Raw genomic sequence first — 24,343 nt, forward strand, 5'->3', positions numbered from 1 at the left:
AATAAGCTAATAAAGCAGTGCTCCCACTCGTCCTCTGCCAAGACTTTGAAATAATCAAAGGGCTGCGGTTTCAGAGGTGGACCTGGGAAATTCCTAAAAGTCCTGTGATACATTTCAGGTAGAGGAAGAGGCACAGGGAGAGGACCAGGACTCTGCCGTCCATCGCACATGCAGCCAGCGTGGACACACAGTGCTCCAGAGCAGGCAGAGCGTGTGCCCATGGCTGCCTGATGAGGATGCTGCAGGGCATGGAGGGTAAGCTGGAGCTACTGGTGGGAAAGGGTACAAAACCACGGGAAATATGGCTTCATTAGTTCCATGCTGCTCCTGGAACAACATACCTACCCTGCACAACTGTTGAGGCTTCTACTTATGACATTTGAAAAATAAAACTTCCTGGAAAGGCAGTGACTTGGCTGAAGACTCATGGTCAGGTTACACTGAAATCAGTTTATCCCATGAAACTAAGCAGTGCAGAGATGGCAGCACACAGTGCATGGCACTACCTGGAGCAATGCAACTGCTGTTGACAACCTAACATTTTTCCTCGCGTGATTTTACCTGCACTTCAGCCCATTCTCTTCCCCCAGACATTTCTTTATTAAATTGGCATTGTATAAATTGTTCCAATTTTTCCTACTTTAAGAACAGCAGCTGCTATGCTAAGTGCTAGAGCAATTCTCATGAAAGGGTCAGCTCTTCCAAGCAAAACTGATCTTACCTGCAAGACTCTAGGTTTGTGCATTCTTACAGTCAGTATTAGTTTGTAGGCTGAAGAATCATTAAAACATGTTTACTGAGAAAAGTAGAGCAACTTAATTTCCTTTGCAATTGCTGACTCTCACTGATGCCAAGAGAACTAAGAAGATACTCTGTCAGCCAGTTCAACTGTGCCCAGTAAGCAGCTACACTGCTTTTTGTTCATCTTTGGTTTAGGTCTCCTGCAATGACCTATTTAAACATTTAGAACTCCAAATAAACAAGTGCCTATCTGCCTTAACAAACCAACTTTCAAAAGATAGGTGTGTGTGGCAGAACTGCTACTCAGCATCGACAAGGAGCCGATACAGTTATTTAGCACGAGTTCTCGGGAAGAGCAGTTGTTTGGGTTGGAAGAACAGAGCTGTTAATCATTAATTGCAGTGGTGAGTTGCAGAAAGGAACAAACTGGGGTGAAGATTTTTTGCTGCCCAAAGAGAGTAGCTAATACTAAAAGAGAACAACTTAAATATAGGCTATGGACCAGTGTGGCAATTGCAGAAGCTTATACAATTTATTTCAAAGGCACTTAAAGAAGGAGGTGAGGGAAAAAAGAATCCATGAAAATACCTTTGTACTCATCTGCTGCAAAAACACTGAACAAGAGAATAAATGCACAGAGCTGAACAAAGATGCACAGCCTTTAGCGTAGCACTTAATGGACTAACACATAACACAAACATCAAAATAGTACAAATAAAGCTAAGCATCTTATTGAAATCTCTGCAAAAGCAGCTAATTTTGATGGAGCAGAGTGGCCACAGGTACTGAAGAAAAGCTGTTAACTAAAGCAAAGCTAAGGGCTAACAGGGAAATAAAACCACTTAGATCGAGTTCTTGGACTCCATCAGGACTCCCACATGCAGAGGCACTTGAAAATGAGGGAAAAGCAAGTGAGCTTTTCTCTTAGAATCTCCTACCAAAAGAATGACTTCACAGATTAAACATCCATTTAGTGCAAGTGTCCTGGCTGACAGTGGCAAGAAGCAATTACCTAGGGAAGAGTATAAAAATAGGGTAAACAAAAAGTAACCACACAAATAGCATAGTCTTCCAGAAATCTGAGGGCGAAGAGTTTAAATCACAGGCTGTACATGTACCTCAGTTTAGCAGCATTTTATGGCTTTCCTTTTTCCATGGATTTGTTTCAGCACTGTTTGAAATTGTGAGTCTTTAACAGCTACAAAAACCTGCAGCAACATTTCATGTTCTCCTAATGGTCCTTCATTCCTTGTTGCCTTTGTTCAACTCTTGGCTAGGTCTACTCTACCCTTCTTCATGTGCTGAGGTGTGGGGTGGTTTAAAAATGCCCCAAGTGTGGAAGAAAATGGATTTCTAAATCAGCGTAGTTTTCCCTCAATCTCTTCTCTATTTCGTTTTTATTCTTAGCATTTTCCTTGCTTTTAGGATTGAATTAACCACTGAATTATCTTCAGTGATTTCAAAATCTCAGCAAAGTTGTGAATCAGGTGTTAATGTACAAGACAGCGGATATATTGTGTTCACCCCCATGTGTGTTACTCTGCATTTGTTGATACTGAATAGCGTTTCTTTTGTCCAGTTCACTCAAATACCACGAGATTCTTCTGCAAAGCTTCAGCTGACCCTCCGGCTTACCACTTGGGAAAAAAAGTACGTATTAACAGCAAAATTTATCACCTTAACCCCCTTCCTATTTGTGTCTGTGGTGAACAGCACAGACTCTAGCTCCCTATGAGAACTAAGCTCTCTAAAATCTATCCATTAAGTTTCTGTCAAATCATCCTGTCACCACTGAGTTTTCCTCCTCTGCCTAATGGAAAAGCAACACGACTGTTATGCAAACAGGTATCCCGAAGGCTTCACAGAAAGCCCACCGAACTCAGGAACTAAGAAAATCCCTCTCTCATTCACAGAACTAACAGTTGACACCATGTTATGCAACCTTTAACAGGACAGATAAAATTGTGGTCTTCTACAGCTAATTCAGAGGTAAAAAATGTAGATTAGCAGAAAGAAGAGTCTAGAGGAATATATTCTTTGAAAACAAAGACTAAGAAGTATACCCAGTTCTTCAGGGGAAAATAAAATGAACACATTTGACAATGAGATGGTATAGAAAACTATTTGGATTACACAATACTTTCAAAACTAGAATAAGCACTATTTTTTGTTATAAGCACCCATAGGATACCAGTGCAATGGAATCCTGATCCCCGCACCGGAACTCTACACACCAATACAACAGTGATAAAAGAAAATTAAAAAAAGTCTGCCTGTTACAGAAATTATATAGCTTTATTTTATCTTATATGTTGCTATAATAGAGACTAGTTAATCTTCACAGCTAATGAAGCAACAGGCTCAAAATGGGTTCATTTTCCTTACTGGAACGTTTTTAGTTTCAAATACAATAGTTCTTAACTCAAAACTAATGCTGTTTGCACATTAAGTAAACGTTACACCCACACAGTTATAATACAGACTACAGCAGTACAGGCAATGTACTCTACCTGCACAATCACACATGCAATTACCACAAAGCAATATGCCGTGTAATTTTATGGCTGATACAATAGATGTATGAGAAAGAAAAGGAAGGAAAGATTCAGCATTTGAAGGTGAGTTGTGAAAGGCAAAGTTCTCAGAGATGGTTTAGCCAGTGTGACAGCTTGCTGCCACCAAGAAGTAAAGGGATGTCTTGTTATCCTGTCTTTCTCCACCTTATCTTACCACTCCTAACCATCTACTATTGCCCTTCTGCTTATGCTGGCTCCTATGCTTGCCAAATCCTTTGATGAGTCAATTCAGCTCTTTAACCAGCCAGAACTACTCACTTCTTTCTTCTTGCTCAATAATGTTAAAAATACTCACAGAAGAGTCCACCAACTGCAAGAGAAAACTAAGGAGTGCATGGCGAGAAGCAGCAAGATGAAACAGGACCTTCCTCTTCTCATCTCAGCTTCCTCCTCTCTTCTCAGCTTACCAGCCTCAGCAGTTTTGTGTAATTTTACCATAAGCGTGCCTTATAAAGTGCGCAAGGTTCCTTCAAATTAGATTTTATCCCTGTGCTTCCTGACAAGGACATTCAGCACCGGCTTCAGTTTGCAAAACCAACTGTTGTCAGCGTAGGCATACGTAACACCCTAAATGCAGTAAGAACTGCTGTGCTCAATTCTTCTTGGTTGCACATCTGAACTACGTGCTCTGACTAGGTCTGGGGACAAGTTGAACACTGCTGCATAAATTACATACTCTACCTGGAAAGTAGAGGTACTGGGGTTCATATCAACGAAATCACTGTTACAAGTCCTAACCCACGTGGCTTGGCCCTAGGATGCAACCTGCAGATGTGACTCGAGTGCCAGAGCTCAGGGAGAGGCAGACCCCTCCAGCAGGCAACCAGTAAGCTGAGCGAGGAACTCCATACATCAGTCTGGGGGGAACGCTGAGGAGAGGGGCACTCGCACCCTTCTTTTTGAACCTTTGCCACCAGATAAAAAGGAATGAGAGTCATGAGACCAGAAGGAAAGGAGATAATACAAGCCCATAGACAAGGATTTTTAGGTAGGGAAGAAGAAATCTAACTATTTTTAAAAAGATTAAGCATTTTATTATCAGATGAAGAAGACTCTGAAAATTCAAGTCTTCAGGTACTCTGAGAAATGAAATGATGAAAGAGAGATTTGTACAAATTGGCTTAAGACACATATTTACAGGTTTCATGTAATTTTTTGCAGTTTATGGCACAACAAGAAGGCTTTAGGTTGGAGACTGTATTATGTAAATACAGACTCGCAGAGTATATATTTATAAGCCCACTGTTGGTAACAGAAGGATAATGAAACAAAATAAGAACATCTGCTGGAATGTTAAGTGTCTTTCTAATTAAATCCAGTAGTTGAATGAATCAATTCATTACCAGCAAGTCTGGGTTATTATCTCATTAATACAGCTGGTTAATATTATTGAGTAGATTAGCACAAGAACTTGAAATGATCCTAAAATAAAAATGAATGCAACAAAGATATACAGTCAAATAAAGGAGTCTAAACAATGAGTAAAAGACTGAGGTTTTTAGACATGTGGAGAACAAAGGGGAGAAGGAATGACAGGAAAACAAAAGACACCTAGCAAACCTGGCACTCCACACTAACAGCACAACAGATGCTGACGGGAAAACAGAAAGGCTGAGCACCCTCCCCCAAGCTCACACTGATTACGTGGCAAAACCATTTAGTTATCAAAATGACCAAGCACCCAGATATGGTACATTAGGGAACCAAGCTGGATTTCTATAGGTAATTCTGTACAAAACAGTGCTGCGTTTAAAAGTCTTTGGGAAATGGGTAGTTTCAAAGCTTTCTCTACTATTCAAGTTTTTTTGAGCTATAACAAAAAAAGTATCGAGAAACACTGGCTTAACACTTGAAATACACACATGAGAGATTCCCTGTTTTGCAGCCTTGGCACTGCAGCATCTATTTGTTGGCACAGCAGCATTCCCTAATTTGTGGTCATATTCTTGGAAGAGATTTTACACTGATTACAGGATTTTTCCTTTGTTTTCTAGAGTATAAAAGATGGATGATTAATGACTTGCAAATTAAACAGTATTCAAAAACAAAACTCGGAATAATGGAAATAAACCACCCTGTCATCATCCTCACCAATACTACATGCAAATATGTTCCTTAGTGAAAGAGAAATCAGTGTACCTAACAATTTCCTAGCTTTATATATTAAAACATTCAAGTGCTTCTATTAAGTTGAATTATCATCGAGTCTGAGCTCATGAGGAAATATTTAGCTATTAGTTCTGCCTGTTAACATACTATGAATGATATTTAGTTAAAATGTCCATGCGCTCTACGAGACAACACATCCTGTAGCTTCCCCCAAGATCAGTCAGTCTCAACCCTGCCCAGTTTTTCATTGAATACAAACAAGCACTTCAAAGAGGACTTAATCCTACAGCTCAACCTTGTCAGTTTTACGGAATCCGTACATATTCTTTAGCATCCCCTGTCTGGGAATATGAGAATTTTACTGCAGTCAAATGACGGTTTTAAGAAAAGCTGGGAGTTACCAAATCCTAATATCTCAGGACAGAGTTTCTATAGAGCAGGTGTCTGCTGGGAGCTGGAACTAACAGAAATACAACTGTGCTTAATAGCCATATTTAACAGGGCTGCTCTGTCGGGGAGCTTAGGATGTCGCAGTTTCATTAGCATTAACAAGTGTTGCTATGGGTACCAAAGCACAGGCATCAGAATACAAGTGAATAGAAAGAGTAGGAAAGTGATTAATAAAAATGTGAAGTGTTGGAATTTTAATAAAACAAAACCAATGTGCTTGCCAATAAGATCATGTTTAAATAATAGACTACATTATTGCCCAGTTCACCAGCAGGTATATGCTACTGCTCATCATCTTCCTCCTTAAGCCCAAAAAACCAAAATCCTATATCAATAAAAATAAAGACCAGAGCAAAAGCACTCTTCTCACATTCAGAGGGACGCACACACACCGATGAAAGTGGCCCTAGTAAATATTGGTAACAATATTTAAGTGCTGATGTTAATATGCAATTTATAAATATTTAATGAACTACAGACAGGTTCTGTGCAAGCTCAGAGCCACATAATACCTCACTTCTGACTAAATGGCACAGACTCACGTTAGTGTAACTAAATGCAGAGTTTGATATCTTGGTGACAAACATGAAATTGTATTTATCTAATTCAGAATGAAGTTTTGAATAATTTTATTACACCCTTTAGAGCTACTCTGATTTCTTCTGACTGTTGTTAAGCAAAATTATTACCATCTCTGTTTACAGAACACCTAAAGGGTGAAATGGCAGTATTGCTGGAGTATCTGTGTTGTACTCAAAATACAAAGCCAATTCTTACTCTTGGCAAAAGTAGGAAAACATGTCTTTACCCTAATTACCAAAAGAATGTATATTTACCCACTTTTTCCCCATCTTCCCTGTCCAAAAGTTGTAATTAAAAAATGCACAGCAACAGTAATTCCCACAAGTGACAACCCATGTGATGATTAATTAATAGTTTTATTAAACAGCAAAGGCTGTAGTTTGGACTCTACCTACAGCAGATACTTCCTTGATTTCAGCAACATCTCCAAAAGATCTCCCGAGTCTTAATACATCCACTCTCATCCACTTTTGCCAGTCAATAAATTCTTACTGATCCCTTTGGAGGTGCTTTAGGATTTATTCGTGTTGCCTCCCTCCCCTACGGGAGCTGCTCCGGGCTTGCAGGGCAGACCGTGCCTATTCCCTGTGAGCTGCACTGCGACGGGTACGCAGGTTGTCCTTACTCCCATGGCCAAAACACATTCTCAAGTTTCAGCACCCCGGTCTTCCACGTCTGTGGCTACAGCTTCCTTTCTAACCCCACTCTGCCCGCTCCTGCAAGATGAGTCCTACCAGAGTCCTCCTTCTCTGAACACCTTCAGCACTCAAATGTCCTCATGGGTGTGACAGGAATCAGAAAACCAAGTTCGGTTTAATTACTTTATGCAACTTTCCATAAAACTTACTTCTCATTTCCTTCTACCCCTCCCCCTGTTCCCTGCCCGCAACCTAAACCCCCGTAGTAGAGACGTGGCATGCGTATCAGTTAAACCACCAGCCATCAGCCTCCCTTCATCTCTCCCTTCATCCCCCAGCTCTCTCCTTCCAAGAGCACTTGTTTATCTTTAACTTTGCCATACAACCTCCCCAAAGCTTCTCCTTTCCTGAGTTTTGGCTTTGGATGCAGTTTTCCTTGCAATCTCCATGGTTAGTTCTACAAACATTTATTTGTGCAAACATATTACTTATGCAAACAATCTTACTCAGTTCAGTGGGCTATTTGATTTGTTATTCACCTCAATGTATTTGCAAGATGGGAACTTTAGATCATAAATACATGGAGACTGTCTTAGAGAACATCTATAAAAAACTACATCCGTCTACACCTTTTTTTTAAATGGAAAAGCAATAAAGCAAATCAAGATGACTCTGAAGTGGTACTCAAAACTCAGTGGTCTTCCCTGACATTTTCTCTGTACTTAAATGTTTAATTTTAAAAATTAATATTTATGAATCACTTAGGCTTGTATGAATTATTATGCTGATCTCCAGAATAATAGGACACTTCAACAAAAAAGATATCTTTGAAGTAAAGAATACTGACCTTTTCTTGTTTAGTGTGATCATGTGACATGATAGACATGGAGACGCAAGATCCACGTTATGTACTAAAATCAAGGATTAAGAAGCAACGATTAACCTGATATTTTCCAGACAACCCTGTTATCTGGAAAGATTAACAAGGTAATTATGTAGCCTGAAACTGAGAATGTTTAGTTACAAAGAAGAGGAAGAAAATATCCAACACAAGAATTTGAAATGGAAGGACAAAAGTGATCATTTAGAACCTTCTTTTGTACTTAACATCCAAATCTAATTAATAAAAGTCAGTAGCTTTTTTCTGTTTAACTTGGTATTTAATACAAAGGCGTATCAAAGGCATCGTAATAAAGCATAAACAATGCTGTTTTAAAGTTGAGGTATAAAGACTAAATTTCTACTATTTTCACATGAGAACTAGCTACCTTTAAAAAAAAGAGCACGATTTTGTGCCAAGTTGATCAAGGCTGTCATTTTAAAACTTTTAAGAACATGCACCGGAAGGTCTCACAGGTAAAGATGTGTATGGGAATTTAGTGTATGTTACCACTGCCACTGTTCCACTGACTCCTCTGCAGACATGAGCAAGCTGGACATAGCCATGTGTTCGTTTCCATTTATTGTGACTGTGACCTTAGCTCTTCCACAAAGAAGAGGTCTTAACAGTGTGTTTAATAGGGAGAGTAATACTTCCTCATTGCTACAGTTTATGTTTGTGGTGCCTTTAACAACTACTGTACTAAGCCTAGGGTCTTTTATGCCAGTATTGCTACGTAAAACCTGTTAATTAGTTTACTCTCTACTTCTGGTTATCATTATTCAGTAGAGATCAATAATTCTTTATTAGAAGGATTTTCCTTATCATTTCTCTTGTCACCTGTCCTTTTCCTCTAACAGGATTCAATTCCCAAGCACGTTTATCCTCTTGATGATCCTCAAAAGGATTGCCCAGTGGTCTTTTTAAATGATTGCTTCACATTCTGTAGCTGAAGGAAAGGCTGTATGATTTTCCTTTAAAAACCTAAAGCCTGCTTTAGCCATTCCTATGAGACACCCCCATGTCATTATGACAGGAATTTTTACCGCGCTTCTGACTAAAATGTTTGCATCACAGGGTTTCTAACTCTTTTCCGCTGGTGAAAAAGGCAACTATTTGAGAAAAACAACTAAAAATAGTGTGAAATTTTAATTTTAAATGCCACTCTCTTTTTTTTCAGACATATAAATTAGAACTAACCTCACAGCGCATCCTGAGAATTCCCATTTCTGGGAACCTGATGTATGTGGGTTTCATACCAACAGAACAGGCTGAAATCTCTCTCAGGTATTCTGATGGAGCTTCCTGATACTCAGAAAGCCTTCAAGGCTGAATCGTTTAGCCAAATTTTGCACTTCAAGAAGAATCAGTACGAGGCAGAGGCCCTGTGGTGTTAGAAGCTCTGTGGTCTGTTGCTGCTTTCTCAGTGAACTGGAGCTTTTCCAGATGGAGAATAGCAAAAGAAGTTGTTTCTACTTTTAGAATCAAACCTCCATAAATTGGTATTCAAATTGGAAAAAACAACGGCTGAAAAGGACAGTTCATTATAGCGTGCAGTGATGTGGATCAACATAGTTCAGCCTAATTGATATCTTAGCTCAGGAAAACAAAGCTTGGACTGTATTTCAAATAATCCACTATTTATACTCTTTATAAGTAAATTTTTGAAAATTAATTTCCAAAGAAAGCATTTCCAAGTCAGAGTTCAGTACTAATGTCTTACAGATCAAAGTGACATCTCACAGCAGGCTATATCAAATTTCTATGAGCATATTCTGACTTTGTCCCAGAGTTTGAAATACGTATTTTTGTGATCCTGGACTTACTGCTCTTGTCCTTCACACATTCATTAAACATATGACACAGATCTTGACTTCTTAAGTATGATACACACTTACTGATACTGCTCATGTAGCTCATGGATACGGATGATAAAATAAATGAAGTAAATTTCCTCAAGAAACAGAATTAGAATGTTAGAATTAGTGATACATGCTGTTTATGTTTTTCAGGCAACATTTTGCTAACTGTATAAATACATGCAGACTCCTGAACATTAAATTAGTACAGTAATAACAGAGGCTGCATGTTTTCATCCCATATAAAACACAATCACATTAAAACCTCAAGCAGGATGTTTTCGGTTACATACCAGCCTTCAGAGAAGAAGTTCTATCTCATTTATCCATGCATTACTGAGTCATAATAAAATTCAGTGCTGGCACACTGGTCAAGACAAATGCTAGCAAAACGCTCCGGTGACAGCAGTATCACTTACCACTGCACGCATTTGTTTCATAACCATTCCTGTTCTCATTTTGTGAGTCTTGTGCACTCCCACCATGGGGCAGCCAGGACTGACCTGGGGCACGTGCTCCGAACTTTGGCGACGGTCCTGAATTGTGGGATGCTGCGCCACGCTTCCCTGCGCTACCCACCAGCCCCGTCCCTCTTCTTGCACCTCTCAGCACAGCTCTGACCCACACAAGTCCTGCAGTCCCTGATCACCCTCCGGCTGCTTTGCACAGTGGCTGGGTTTAGAGAGGAGTTTTGGTGCCCGTGAACCAGATTCGTCTGAGATCCAGATACGTACGAAACGCATCCCAACCCCTAGCAGAGACATGTGGGTCTAAACCAAGGGGCACTGCTTCAGACAGCTTTGGAACACCTGCACATTGGGGCTGTTTGGTGTGGGAAGGCTAACTACAGGTAATCCAAAGCAAAAATGCCAAACCGTGGAATATAGTTGCAGGGACGGCGGCGCAGATTGTCGTTATCTACTGTGCCTTATTGCTGTCTACAACCACCTGAAAGGAGGTTGTGGCGACATGGGTGTTGGTCTCTTCTCCCAAGTAACCAGCGATAGGATGAGAGGAAATGGCCTCAAGTTACACCAGGGGAGGTTTAGATTGGATATTAGGAAAAATTTTTTCACCGAGAGGGTGGTCAAGCATTGGAACAGGCTGCCCAGGGAGGTGGTGGAGTCGTCATCTCTGGAAGTATTCAAAAAATGTGTGGATGTGGTGCTTCAGGACATGGTTTAGGGATCATGGTGGCACTGGATTAATGGTTGGACTTGATGATCTTGAAGGTCCTTTCCAACCTTAGTGATTCTGTGATTCTGTGTGATTTGTTAATGTGGACAGAGCCATGGCATAGCATACCAGCCTGTGAGGTTGAAACAGATGGCATATTCAGTTATAAAGCTTCTATACCAGAGGGACAGAGAGAAAGCTTTTAACCTGCTACTACTACACAGGGCAAGAAACAGGACCATTGGGGAGGCTCCGTTCTCCTTGGGGATGGAGCTACCGATGACAAATGGGAGGATGACATCTCAATGACCAAGAATCAAACAGAAGCAGCTGGCCCATTTCACAATGGTCACTGTCTGCCAGTCAAAAAATCAGAGAAAAATACAAGAACGTGGAAGAAAGACTATTTGGAAGAGATGATCCGGCAAAAACATAAAGCAAAATAAATCAAAAGGCAAGTTCAAGAAATCCAGTTGAAATACATTACTAAGAACAGTCAAGTAACTGTCTGAGAGTTTTGGCCCACTGAAGCCACTGGCAAAACATCTACTACAATTCCTCATTTACAGGCCTACTATAGCAAAATATTCGGATTGAGTGGCAATCAAGCAGTGAACATGGCACTACCTACTGGGGAAACAGGCCTCGATATCAATGATCAGACATCAGGCTTGCAACTGTACCGTTCCCCATCAGGTCAAAACATTACAAGTTGGCAGTTACTGCTGTACACTGATGATCTAAAATCCTTTATAATCAGAGAATAAACTCAAGTAAAACACAATGCCCTCTTCATTTACTTCATAATTACAATTTGACTGCCATAACATGTAGCATGTTTTGAAAAATCAATAAAGACTCCAGTTCAGCACTCCTGGCTCCACACCATAACCACAGTATCAAAAATGAGTACTATTTTTGTACAAAGTAATTTGAGCACTCCACATTTCTACAGCAAGGAAGTGTTACTGCTTGTACTACTGCTCTACCAAGTGGAGCAGAGAAGCTCCCTAACATGAAACTGTATTGCGTAAATAGCCACACGCATAACATTTGTACATTTGTATGTAGTATCTGGCATATTCTTACTCAGAAAACAGCTTGTACACCGCCACATTACCTAACCCTACTGTTTAGCATCTTTCAAAAATTTGTGCATTATATTACAAGCTAAGCAGCGCAGTTTCAGTCTGGTTATGCAGTTTTAATGGTGCCGACCAATACATTATTTAATTTCACAATTATCAGGTCATTGGACACTAGTTTTTTACCTCTCAAGTGACTGTAATTAATTACTGATGACTTGAGACAACAATTCTGCAAAGAACCTGCACTTTCACATGCGCTGACTTCAGTGAGACACTGGTCAGGATGATGTGCCCAACTCTTCACAGGCACAGACCTGCTCTGAAGTTGCACAAAACTAACCCCATTTTTTCCCTCCCAGTTCTTCAATGCCATGATCTTTCCCACATTGTGTGGGGCTTTTATTGATGCAATATTTAAAGCTCTTTTAAAAGGTCCACAGAAAGACATTCAAAAGCTTTCAGGCTTTTCTCCTGGCTTCAGCCTGCTGGAGTTCGTGGATGAGAATGTGAAGCAGAAGCCTCAGAGAGAGTCTGGGAGCAACTGTAATTTTAGGATGCAGATGTTCATGTTCACACAAAGATGCAAGCATTCTAGCAGGGGTTACAAGAAAGGACATGGTGGAAGGAAGCACACAGGGCTGGGAAAGGTTATGAAGTCTGTTTGAACAAGCAAGAATTTCACCTGTACAGAAGTTAAAATACTTAACATTTGTAATTTCACAATATTTAAGTCCTTTTCTTCCTTTCCTACTGTCCGCTCTTACCACAACCACATCCCAGTTTAAACCCTGTATCCCTTTGGCAACAAAGCTGGCTAAAGTCTCAAAGGGAAACTCTATCACCTGTTTATATGACAGGCACACCTTATGGCACACATCACTGGCTGCAAGGACTTTGGTGTTTTGGTGCTCTTCCGGAAAACTGGTGTTCCCCAGCAAAAACAAAACAATGAACAGGGTGTTTCAATAGGCATAACAAACTATCCTGGCATGTGTGTCACACTTAGAACATTCAAAAAACTTGTAACACCTCCCTGGTCCACACCTCTACAGCTAAATAAAGCATGTCCACATCTATTATTTGTTCAGGCAATGAGAAATCCTTTCAGGTAAGAAGCAGGTATTTGCTAATACTGAGACAGTATATTTCATCAATCCGTTCACTGATGAACCACCACTGTTGCTCCACTGCAAGTAACAGAAGGCCTGAGCAGAAATTTCAAACAACTTAAAGTCTTTAATATACAAACAAGTTATCATGTTTAACCTGTTCTGTGGCCTACAGGCACATGCTCACCGGGTAGCCTGAAGCCACTTACTTCTCAAAGAGCTCCAGTTAGTGTCTCGAGCAGCTGGTACTTGGTAGTCTGTTCGTGCATCAAAGCCTTTACCTGCTACTGAGCAGCCAAGAATTAGCTCAGAATACTGGAATTAAATACAGCTCTATGCCCACTAGCAGACAGTTAAATTACACCTAACAAAGATAAAGGCCACCCATCCAAACCAAAGGCCAAACCAGGCCAAAACCAAACAGCAAGCCTTTATTGGGTATTTTTGGAGAATACAAAATCTTGTATTGTATCCTGTGTCTTGTTCTAACAGCAGCTACATATTCACCCCGAGGTGTGGGGGACACTCCTTTGTCTTCAGATAAAATAGAGCGCACATTTGTTATGTAATTATTTTGTGTAAAATTATGGCAGGATCACAGGCAGTTCAGATCTGTATTACCAAGCAAGACAGCCCATTACTTATTTTATTAATCCATTACTACCCATTTAATGAAATACTTAGTTTCACCTGTATATTCTCCCATGATCACGGTTTTTTTAAGAAATATGCTGTGGAAGGCTAAAACCACTAAAATCTTATTGTAACATTACATGAAAGGATTTTGCCTTTTTATTCTTCAAACATAGAAGCACATAAAAGGTTATTTTACCAACGGCAATTTAGTAATTTTCAGCCCTCCATAAGATCCACATGCTTATCAGGTAACCATTCAAAATGACTATGAGGTTGCATTTTTAATTAAAAATCATAACAATTGTTCTTAAAAACATTTTAAAGTAACACTGTTTTAGGAGATTCATTCTTGCAATCATATTAAAATAAATTGTGTTGCACTTGCTGAATTAATTAGTGAACTTATCCTGCAGGTGTAATTGTTAGTTGTTCAGTTCACAACGATTAACTTCCGTCAAACCAAGATCCTTTATGGAGCTTATAACGTCTACTGCTAGAAGAAATCTCTTCTTCCCCTCTCCAAAATCTATAGTATGGAGGAAGCCCTAGGTCTTTAAATCCTCCATTGAATGCATAGATTTAACCCAAGAAATAGATCACCGATGGTACTCTAGTTGTGTGGAAGCCCCTGTGGGGGAACAACTGAGGATGCAACCACATGTGTGAACGTTTGGAACTGGCTGGGGTTTTAAGGAAGGGAACTGAGCAACCAACCTCTAAAACCATCAAACAGAAACAGGGAGGTACGGGTGGGCTGGGTGAGCCCAACAGGCTAATATCCGAAGGAACTCTGATGAACAAACAGACAAGAAGTGGCAGCTGTGTGCTTGGGGCAATGGCTGCTCCACCACCTTGCTGGGGTTTTTACCCACGGCAGCGTGCAGCCAGCAGCTCCCTGTTCACAACCACTCACGCCGTGGATGTTCGAAGAGGAAGGACGTAGCCCACTTACTCGGGGCTCATCTGCATGGAAGGGGTAGTATAAGGATGTGTGGGATGGGAGAGCATCTGGTTCATTACTTTATTTAGTTAAGGACTCTTCAGTATAAAAGAATTAACAAGTAACAAGGAAAGTGGCAGATTACACACACACACAAACATTAATGAGCAGGTGATAACAGAGACAATAAGTTGTCTTTGGTCACTACAGGAACTAATGCCTTTAAGGGAACTACTCAAATACAGTTCAGTTTCAACCTGAGCTTCGTCACTGATAAGGAATGGGAAAGGTGATTATCATACATATTATGGTATCTTTGAGGGTGTTTGTGGAATTGCGTGAAACTTGCTACGGGCTATCAGAAGAGGCTTGTGGGATTATGTTTACCTTAGTATGGGAAATTCAGAGGAGAGGCCAAAAGCAGAAAGGGAAGGACGGGGGAAACAAACATGGGAAAATGAAGGGGGGGCAATAAAAAGGGCCAGCTGCATTTAAACAGGCTGCTGGTGGGTACACTTCTTTGGTCAGACCCTGCACCTGAGCACCAAGGTCTATCCTTTCTTCTTACTAAATCTGTTCCTTTAATACTTTTTTGTGTAATTCACCCTCTATCCTATGTGTGACACTGCTGCAAGGCCTAAGAGCCAGCAGCTGCAGGTCACAAGGTCTGCAGGTCCAGGAACCAGCAACTAGATGGACCACGGTGTGCCTATGTTTTTCTAGGGAATTTAACCCTGTACGCAGTGTGTGTGCATGTGTAATTTGCCAGCAAGGTTCAAACTGGAGTAGCCAGTGAGTAGAAGGAGACCTGTATCTGGAAAGACTCAGGATGTGAGTCAGTGGCTGGGCAAGGGGCCTGGGATCCAGCCATGGGCAGAGTCAATGCCTGGCAAGGCAGTCCAGCCAAAGCACCTAGAGACTCTGCTAATAGCCGAGGGATGCATGACTGGGGGGCACATGTGAGACAAGTGTGAGGGCGTGTATCCATTCTGATAGCCAACACCAAGTCGGATTTGATAGCAAATAGGAGGAAACCTGCATTCTGGGTGAGAGGGCCCAGGCACAGATATCAGATGGGGTTAGAGGTCATGGTAACATTCGAGGGATCTGTGAATGCGTATGTGCTTCTGAATCTGGCAGTGAGGGCATCTGTTTTCACTGGCACGCTTCAATCCTGATCAGTCTTTGCCATCCCAAAGGGGACTCAGAAGTACCACCCTCCTCAACTCTCCACACCTTGAGAACGGGCTTTAGGGCAGAGCACAGCCTGGCTTTCCGTTTCCCTCCTTGCCTGGCTTTCCCAGGGAAAGGGGATTAGAAAGGGAGTGAGAGAAGCACCTTCCCTTTCTGGAAGAGTGGCCAGGTGCCACTGCCAGGGAATCCCTTTAATTGCTCCTTCAGCAGGGCCACCCTGATGCATGCGTGGGCTTCCCCTAAGGCACCCTGCAGCACCGAACCCTCTAACATAGCTTGGAGTAGCAAATGTGAAGGAAGCTAAATGTGACTAAAATGCTATTGTCAGAAGTTACCGATAACCTGGGGACTTAACTTACGACTGCAAAAAGGGGAACACCCATCCACTCCCCTCCCCACTTCCCAGCTTCCAAAGCAGTGAAAAGTGAAGCAGCAACATGGAGGCCAAATCCCACCTGTCGAGCCAAGAAGTCCCTTGCTTCGCCTAGTCCTGGAAAGTTTTTGGGTGGACTTTTATCTGCCAAGCTCAGTAGGCAGGAGAGCTACAGAGAAACTTCATCTTTCTGATTTCTAAGTTGCTCCTGCTTAAGGGCAGAGTTTACAACACTGCGGAGAGCTGGGTACCTCACGTGGCAGTGGTTCTTTGACATGCTTTGCCTTACAATCTGGTGACTCCATTGGGCCTAATAAAGTTCAATGCTAGGGAAGAGGGTGCAGGAACTATGATGAGAGATCACACTTATGGAGAGCCAGGAGTGGTAAAGTGAGAAGGGATGATACACAGGAATATGCATTAAAAAAAAAAAAGAATGGATCAGCAGAGGTGAAAACAGGATCCAGAAGCAGTTTGTGGACAACAGCTGGCGAGATGCATGGCGACAGGACAGGAGTGGTGGGACCAAAGGAAGAGCTGTGGGCAGGGCAAGCTGGCAGTTCAGAAGGGAAAGGGGCAGGACTGAAGGAGTAACCGAGCTGGGTGTGGGAGACAGCAGGAGCAGGAGGGATCAAATTAATGCTGGAGAGTGATAGGCTGGGGAACTGTCATCAGAGAATCAGAGGGGCCTTCTATAGGCAGACGAAAGCTGAGGACAGAGGCAACGAGTGAGAAATGAAAAGCAGGCTCAAATCAGATGAGAGGACAGTGTGAAAGGCTGGAGAGCCATGAAGGACAAAAGTGGTTGGTGCAGAATCACAGAATCATTTACGTTGGAAAAGACCTTTAAGATCACCGAGTCCAACCATAAACCTAGCACTGCCAAATCCACCACTTAAACCATGTCCCTAAGCGCCACGTCTTAATGTCTTTTAAAGACATGGACATGTGACTCCACCACATCCCTGGGCAGCCTGTTCCAGTGCTTGACAACCCTTTCGGTGAGGAAACTTTTCCTACTATCCAATCTAAACCTCCCCTGGCGCAACTCGAGGCCACTTCCTCTCGTTCTATCACTAGTTACTTGGGAGAAGAGACCAACGCTCACCTTTCAGGTAGCTGTTGAGAGCGATAAGGTCTCTGCTCAGCTTCCTTTAATCCAAGCTAAAGAACCCCGGTTCCCTCCACTGCTCCTCATAAGACTTGTTCTCCAGACCCCTCACCAGCTTCATTGTTCTTCTCTGGACATGCTCCAGCACCTCGATGTCCTTCTTGTAGTGAGGAGCCCAAAACTGAACACAGTATTCAAGGTGTGTCCTCACCAGTGCCGAGTACAAGCGTACAATCACTTCCCTACTCCTCCTGGCCACACTATTTCTGATACAGGTCAGGACGCTGTTGGCCTTCTTGGCCACCTGGGCACACGGATGGCTCATATTCAGCCGGCTGTCAACCAGCACCCCCAGGTCCTTTTCTGCCAGGCAGCTTTCCAACCGCTCTTCCCCAAGTAGCATTGCATGGGGTTGTTGTGACCGAAGTGCAGGACTCGGCACTTGGCCTTGTTGAATCTCATACAGTTGACCTCGGCCCATCGATCCAGCCCGTCCAGATCCCTCTGCAAAGCCCTCTTGCCCTCCAGCAGATCAACACTCCCACCCAACCTGGTGTCATCTGTAAACTCACTGAGGGAGCACTCGATCCCCTCATCCAGATCATCAATAAAGATATTAAAGAGAACTGGTCCCACTGTTGACCCCTGGGCAACACCGCTTGTGACCGGCCACCAACTGGGTTTAACATCATTCACCACAACTCTGAGCTCGGCCATCCAGTTTTACCCAGCAAAGAGTACACCTGTCCAAGCCTTGAGCTGCCTGTTTCTCCAGGAGAATGCTGTGGGAAACAGTGTGAAAGGCTTTACTAAAGTCCAGGTAGACAACATCCACAGCTTTTCCCTCATCCACTAGGCGGGTCATCTGGCCGTAGAAGGAGATCAAGCAGAACCTGCCTCTCAGAAGTAAAGAGACAAGCTGGATCAAGCCCTTTTTTGCTAATACGTAAGCAGATGGGTAGAATCATGACGTTTATGAAGAAAACTAACTGGAAGCTAAAACACCCACCAAAACTTCAGGCTGGTGGAGGCCAGAGCAGCAGAGGGGATACCCTGAGGGTGTGGCAATGAGACAGCAAGCCCAACTTCTGGCAGTGGAAACTGAAAACAGGGCAGAGAAGGTGCTAAGATATGCAGGCTGATGACTGGGCCCTGGCCTGAGGTTTAGCTAACATGAGAAACTACTGGGCAGGTAACAAGAAATGGCTGAATGTAAATAACACAGTGAGAAGCCGGAAAAAGTTGCTGAGAGCACGGTGAGGAAGGGCTTGCTTTCAGGTAGTCAAGAGGGGGGTTATGTGAGAGGCGGTTGGGCTTCACAAAGGTTTAGGGGGGGTGGTGTTGGGACGTTTTGGGGAGTGAAATCTTGCAAGGCACAGAGGGCTGAGCTAACTGTATCAGTGATACTGTGTGAGGCTGAGATGGCCCTGGTAAGAGCATCAGAAATACCAGATTTGGCTATGCTTCAGGTAGTGATCATCAAGCTGGAGCAGTCAGTGAGCAGGAAGAGACCCTCATCTGGAAAGACTCGGTGTCTGACCCAAGGGCTGGGTAAGGGGCCCAAAGTCCAGGAATATTAAACAGACTTAGAGCCCACATCGATACTCAAGCAGCCTGCAAACACGGGGGTGCTTGCAAAACTAAAGAGGAATTGTGTTTTCCCAAGTGAATGTCAATCCTGATCAACCAGAAGGAAGGAACAAGACTGGACTATCCCTATTCTTGCTTATGCGAGTGCTGTTGGGGTTTATGAGGGTATGATAAAGGCATTGCTCTGTGGGTGCCTGTGTGACCAACTATTTGAGTTTTGTATTTGTGCCTGCCTCTCCTGAATGCACACTCAGCCTTGCTACTGGCCAGACCTGCAGGCACCAACAGCAGCAGCTGCATCCATCAACCCGGACGCAGAAACCTCTCAGGTCTGAGAGTACATGGGGCTGGCTTTCAGTGGCCAGGAAAGAGGAACCCCTGGATCCCAGAGTCCACTGGGTTGAGCAGCGCTCATAGCATCCTTAACAGAGGGAACTCAAAGTTGAGCTAAAGAAGGGATGCTTAAAGTATCAGGAACAAAACCACTTTCACTGAAGTATCCTCTAGGTAGCAATGAAAAAAGGTAGCCTTGTGCAAGGCCAGACCAACTTTAGTTTTCCACAGTAAACTGAATTCCCTTAAAAAGGGGACATAAGAGAGAGATGTGGAAGGAATAACATGCTGTACTCTGGCATGGTACACTCCAGCAGCATGGTATTAAAAAGCATTTGAGCACATGAAGACCCCGAGCAGGAAGCTGTAACTGTCAGACTGCCGATGCAGCTATGAAAGACACACTTCCAGAAGAAACTTCATTTTAAAATGCATTGACAGATACTGTAAGAAACATTGATATGTAGCATAATTAATGTAGAATGAACAAATTGTACTATGGACAGTGACATGTTTATTACAAGCCACTCCTGAAGGTTGCTGGAGGGAACTAACCAGAAAGAAACACAGTCCTGGATTAGAATATACAAACACAGGCTTCCTTGTAAATAGGAATCACAGAATCACAGAACATTAAGGTTGGAAAGGACCTTTAAGATCATCAAGTCCAACTGTTAACCCAACACCACCATGTCCACTAAACCATGTCCCAAAGTGCCATGTCCACACATTTTTTGAACACTTACAGAGATGGTGACTCCACCACCTCCATGGGCAGCCTGTTCCAATGCCTGACCACCCTCTCAGTGAAGAAATTTTTCCTAATATCCAATCTAAACCTCCCCTGGCGCAACTTGAGGCCATTTCCTCTTGTCCTATCACTAGCTACTTGGGAGAAGAGACCAACACCGACCTCACTACAGTCTATTTTCAGGCAGTTGTAGAGACTGATAAGGTCTCCCCTCAGCCTCCCCTTCTCCAGATCAAACAACACCAGTTCCCTCAGCTGCTCCTCATAAGACTTGTGCTCCAAACCTCTCACCAACTTCACTGCTCTTCTCTGGACATGCTCCAGCACCTCAATTTGTTTCCTGTAGTGAGGGGCGCAAACCTGAACACAGCATTCGAAGGTGCGGCCGCACCACACTTCCCTCCTCCTGCTGGCCACACTATTTCTGACACAGGCCAGGACGCTGTTGGCCTTCTTGGCCACCTGAGCACACCGCTAGTGTTGTTGCACTGTGCTGTCAACCAGCACCCCCAGGTCCTTTTCTCCAGTCACTCCTCCCCAAGCCTGTAGCGTTGCATGGGGTTCTTGTGGCCAAAGTGCAGGACCCGGCACTTGGCCTTATTAAACCTCATAAAGTTGACCTCAGCCCATCGATCCAGCCTGTCCAGATCCCTCTGCAGAGCCCTCCTACCCTCCAGCAGATCAACACTCCCACCCTGCTTGGTATCATCTGCAAACTTACTGAGGGAGCACTTGATCCCCTCATCCAGATCATGGATAAAGATATTGAACAAGACCGGCCCCACTACTGAGCCCTGGGGAACACCGCTTGTGACTGTCCGAAACAGCAAGAAACAGCAACAGAGGGAAAAGTATTGTATTTAATTTTCCTATATACTGTCTCCAGAGAGTGACACACCTTCTCAGGTGCACATGCAAGTACATGATGTTGCTAAAGCAAATAGCCTTGTAAAAATGAAACCTCTGAAATAAGAAGGATTTTGCTCAGAGACAGGGAAATGACAAATTTTAGGGTGAGGTATTTTCTTTACCCACAGACAACGTGATTTATAGTATAAGATCTGTTTACCCTAAATGACTGGGCTCTAAATGAATGATTTTGAAAAGGTTGTTTCAGCCATTGCATAGTCTTGTCTTTGCTCAAGGGAAGCAGAAGGACGGGCTCTGAGCCTACTACAAACATGCTAAAGTCAGTCATGGTTAACATGACGGACAGCAGTTAAAAGGCTGTGGCAGAATTTCGTGACTCCCAGCCAGAGTGTTGGCAGCCCTCTCTTATGGAGACAGGGATAGCTTGGATGTATGTGGAAGTCTATAGGCTGGGGTGGAAGTTAATTTAGCCTGGCACCTATTATTTTGATATTTAATAGTGACTTATACACATTGCATCACTTAACAGACTTCAAAGGAGCTGCCAGCAGATGCAAAGCAAGTTTGGGAGCAAAGACACCGAAAGTTCACTAATCCTTTCAGTAAGTGTTTGATCTTACTAATAGGAAAACAGCGTAAGTCTCTGAATTCCAATGGAACAAACTGTTTTTCATACTGGTGCCAATGTCTTTGCAAGAGTTACCTGGAAAAACCTCAGGATAACCTCATCACCTGTAGCACTCCACAGACCTATATAGAGTTTCACACAGAAGACTTGCAAAGACAAAGGTGACCATCCTTTTCAACAGTTAAAACAGCCTCTGGTTGCAATTACACTAGTGTGCAAGTGCTCTAGAAGGGTCTGGCTTTTCTTGTAGGAGAAGCCTAAGCCAACACACTGCAACACATAAATAAAGTACAAGTACTGCTTTAAGTACTAGCATAAATAAAGTGGTATTACTTTTATGAACAGAAGCAGAGTACACACCAGAGAAACAACACAAAGGTCATTTAAAAGATCACTCACTAGCAAAGTTTGACAATTAGAAGGATAAACACAGAATAAGTGTGTTCTAAGTCTAGGTTTGAAACTACTTGCTTGCGCATGACTTTTCCTTATGTTGTGTCCTTCACACTATCATCGACTTAAAAATTCAACATAACTTGACAATAGAAGCTAAAAGCCAACCTGAACTGAATTGAGCCACTTTACTCTCTTAAATGTGAAAACATTAGACCCATTTTTTTTGTTCAGCTCAAACTGAATCATCCCCTAAAATTTCTAGTTTCCAGAGTAATGATTTGTTTGGAGAACATTTTTTAAAAACCAGACATACTCATCTTAGAGACGGCCCATACCTGCTGAGGCCTGCAGAGCAGCATCGTAGCACTGGAGTTTCCCTCCTTTTTTCTGTCTGTTCCAGGACCAGAAGATGTACCTCAAGCTCTTGCTCCCGCCTCACATTACCCGGGTTTCTCCACCAAGGACCACTTCAGCCTGAGGATTTCTTGCAGTTTACCCACAGTGAGCTCTAGCTAAGCAGCTTCTGGAAGGCCACAGGCACACAGGCCTCTCAACACGGATGGTGACATGTTTTTGCTGCTTATGGTGACTGACTTATCCCTGGCTGTCACCCCCGACAGCCCATTTGTGCTCCTTGCTGTACACCAGCTGCTTTTCTTTATCTCTGCGCATGTATGTGCTGAGAAACGGATTTACGTGAGAAGTCGCAAAGCCACCCAGAACAGCAGCTCGGTGTCCCACCTCTCCGGCACAACTCGCTCCTGAAACCTCCCCCGGTCCCCTCAGCTTCATGCACCGAACTCGGGGCTTTGCTAAGAGGAACGGCACCAGCGGGACTAAAGGGGCTTTCGCCCCTTGTACCCACCGGCAGGCGGGGACGGGGATGCTCGGGGCTCTCCGAGGAAGCCCGCTCCGATGGGCGACCGGCGGGGCCCCCACCGCGCCGAGCCCTGACGGCTCCCGGATGTCCCACGCGTGTCCCCCGCTCCTCACCCCCGGTGTCCCGCGGCCCCGTCCCACCGCCGGGAGGAAGGGAGTGTGGGAGGGCGTCCCCCCGCGCCTCCCCCGCAGCGCACCCACCTCCCCGCGCGGGCTGCCCGCCGGCCCCGCGGGACGCCGCCATGCCGCCGCCGCGCCTCTCCTCCCGCCCCGGCGTGAGGCGGCCCCGGGAGCCGCGCTCCGCCCCGCCCCGCCCCGGCGGGGAGCGCGGGGCCGGCCGGGGCTCGTAGTCTCTCTCCCGGCCGCGGGTGAGGCGGGGCGCGGCCGCGCCGAGGCACTGCGTTCCGCGGCGTGCGGCGGGACGGGGCATATAAGGGGCCGGCGGCAAGCGCGCTTCAGTTAGTCCCGCAGTCCGCCCGCCAGCCCGGCAGAACAATGCCTTCGCTGCCGGGGCCGGGCAGCCGCGGCTGAGGCGCGGCGGGAGCAGCCGGGCAGCGGCCGTGCTCGCTGGGCACCGCCGCTGGCAGCGGAGGAGCTGCCGGCCGGCGGGGTCGGGGCGGGCGCACGCACGCCGCGAGCATGTGGATACCCACGGAGCACGAGAAGTACGGCGTGGGTGAGTGAGCGGGAGCGAGCGGGGCAGCGCGGGGGGCGAGGAGCGGTGCTGCCGGCGGGGAGCGCATCCCGCGGCGGAGCGGGCTCGCCCCGCGGGGACCGGCGTGGGCTGCTGCCGTCTCCCGTGGGAGCAGAGGCAGCGCCCCGCCTGTGGGACCGGCGGCGTCGTTCTCTCTGCGCGGTGTGGGTCGGAGGTCCCTTCCCCGGGGGGAGCCACAAAGGGCGGCCGGTGCCCGAGCCGCGGCTCTGGCGGCCCCCCCTCTGCCCGGGGCTGGGGCCGGTTCCCGCCTCCGCGGCGGGCGCTCGGCTTCTCCCCGCCGGCGCTGGGTGGAAGCGCTGGCGCTTCACGGGGAACAAAGCAACCTTAAAAAATACCGCTGGCAGCGGCGGCCCGGCGGAGAGAGGGTCTCCAGGGGTGGCGGCGGCCCGGGGAGGAGCGGGGCCGCGGGCATTGTTCGCGCGTCGGGGTTTTGTCGCTGCTTTAGTGGAAACCAGACAAAGTGTCGCTTGTGGGAGTCGCGCTTCTTTGCCTATTTATTCAGCTCTGCCCGGTGCAGGGCTCTGCAGCCGCTTGACTTGAGTTACGAAGTCATCAGGGAGGCTCACTGTGATTTTTATTATTTATCTGTTTTTTTGACACCAACGTATTAACACCGCCAACACCCGCTGAGCTCTGGTGGCTCGTCCCGGACAATGGCCCCCTCCGCCACAGACGCAGCTGAACTGTTACACGGAGCTACTAGCGTAGGAAGCGGCTTT

At 44.8% G+C, this 24,343-nt stretch overlaps 2 protein-coding genes across 4 annotated transcripts in view; one reads left to right on the forward strand and one right to left on the reverse strand.

Annotated features, from left to right (window-relative positions):
- The window catches only part of ZNF277 (zinc finger protein 277), a gene marked incomplete at both ends in the record, with an annotated part of 61,708 nt that extends 38,555 nt beyond the window's left edge, over positions 1-23,153 (reverse strand). For both annotated transcript variants that reach the window (XM_082005280.1, XM_082005279.1), the window contains one exon: positions 23,111-23,153. In XM_082005280.1, coding sequence (XP_081861406.1) covers positions 23,111-23,153 — 43 coding nt within the window. The remainder of the gene's footprint in view (positions 1-23,110) is intronic.
- Positions 23,154-23,548: 395 nt separating this feature from the next.
- DOCK4 (dedicator of cytokinesis 4) overlaps positions 23,549-24,343 on the forward strand; it is a gene marked incomplete at both ends in the record, with an annotated part of 263,581 nt that continues 262,786 nt past the window's right edge. For both annotated transcript variants that reach the window (XM_082011612.1, XM_082011613.1), the window contains one exon: positions 23,549-23,585. In XM_082011612.1, the coding sequence (XP_081867738.1) occupies positions 23,549-23,585 (37 nt within the window). The remainder of the gene's footprint in view (positions 23,586-24,343) is intronic.

This window comes from Phaethon aethereus (assembly GCF_964289735.1).
Source record: "Phaethon aethereus genome assembly, chromosome: 1".
Taxonomy (NCBI): Eukaryota; Metazoa; Chordata; class Aves; order Phaethontiformes; family Phaethontidae; genus Phaethon; species Phaethon aethereus.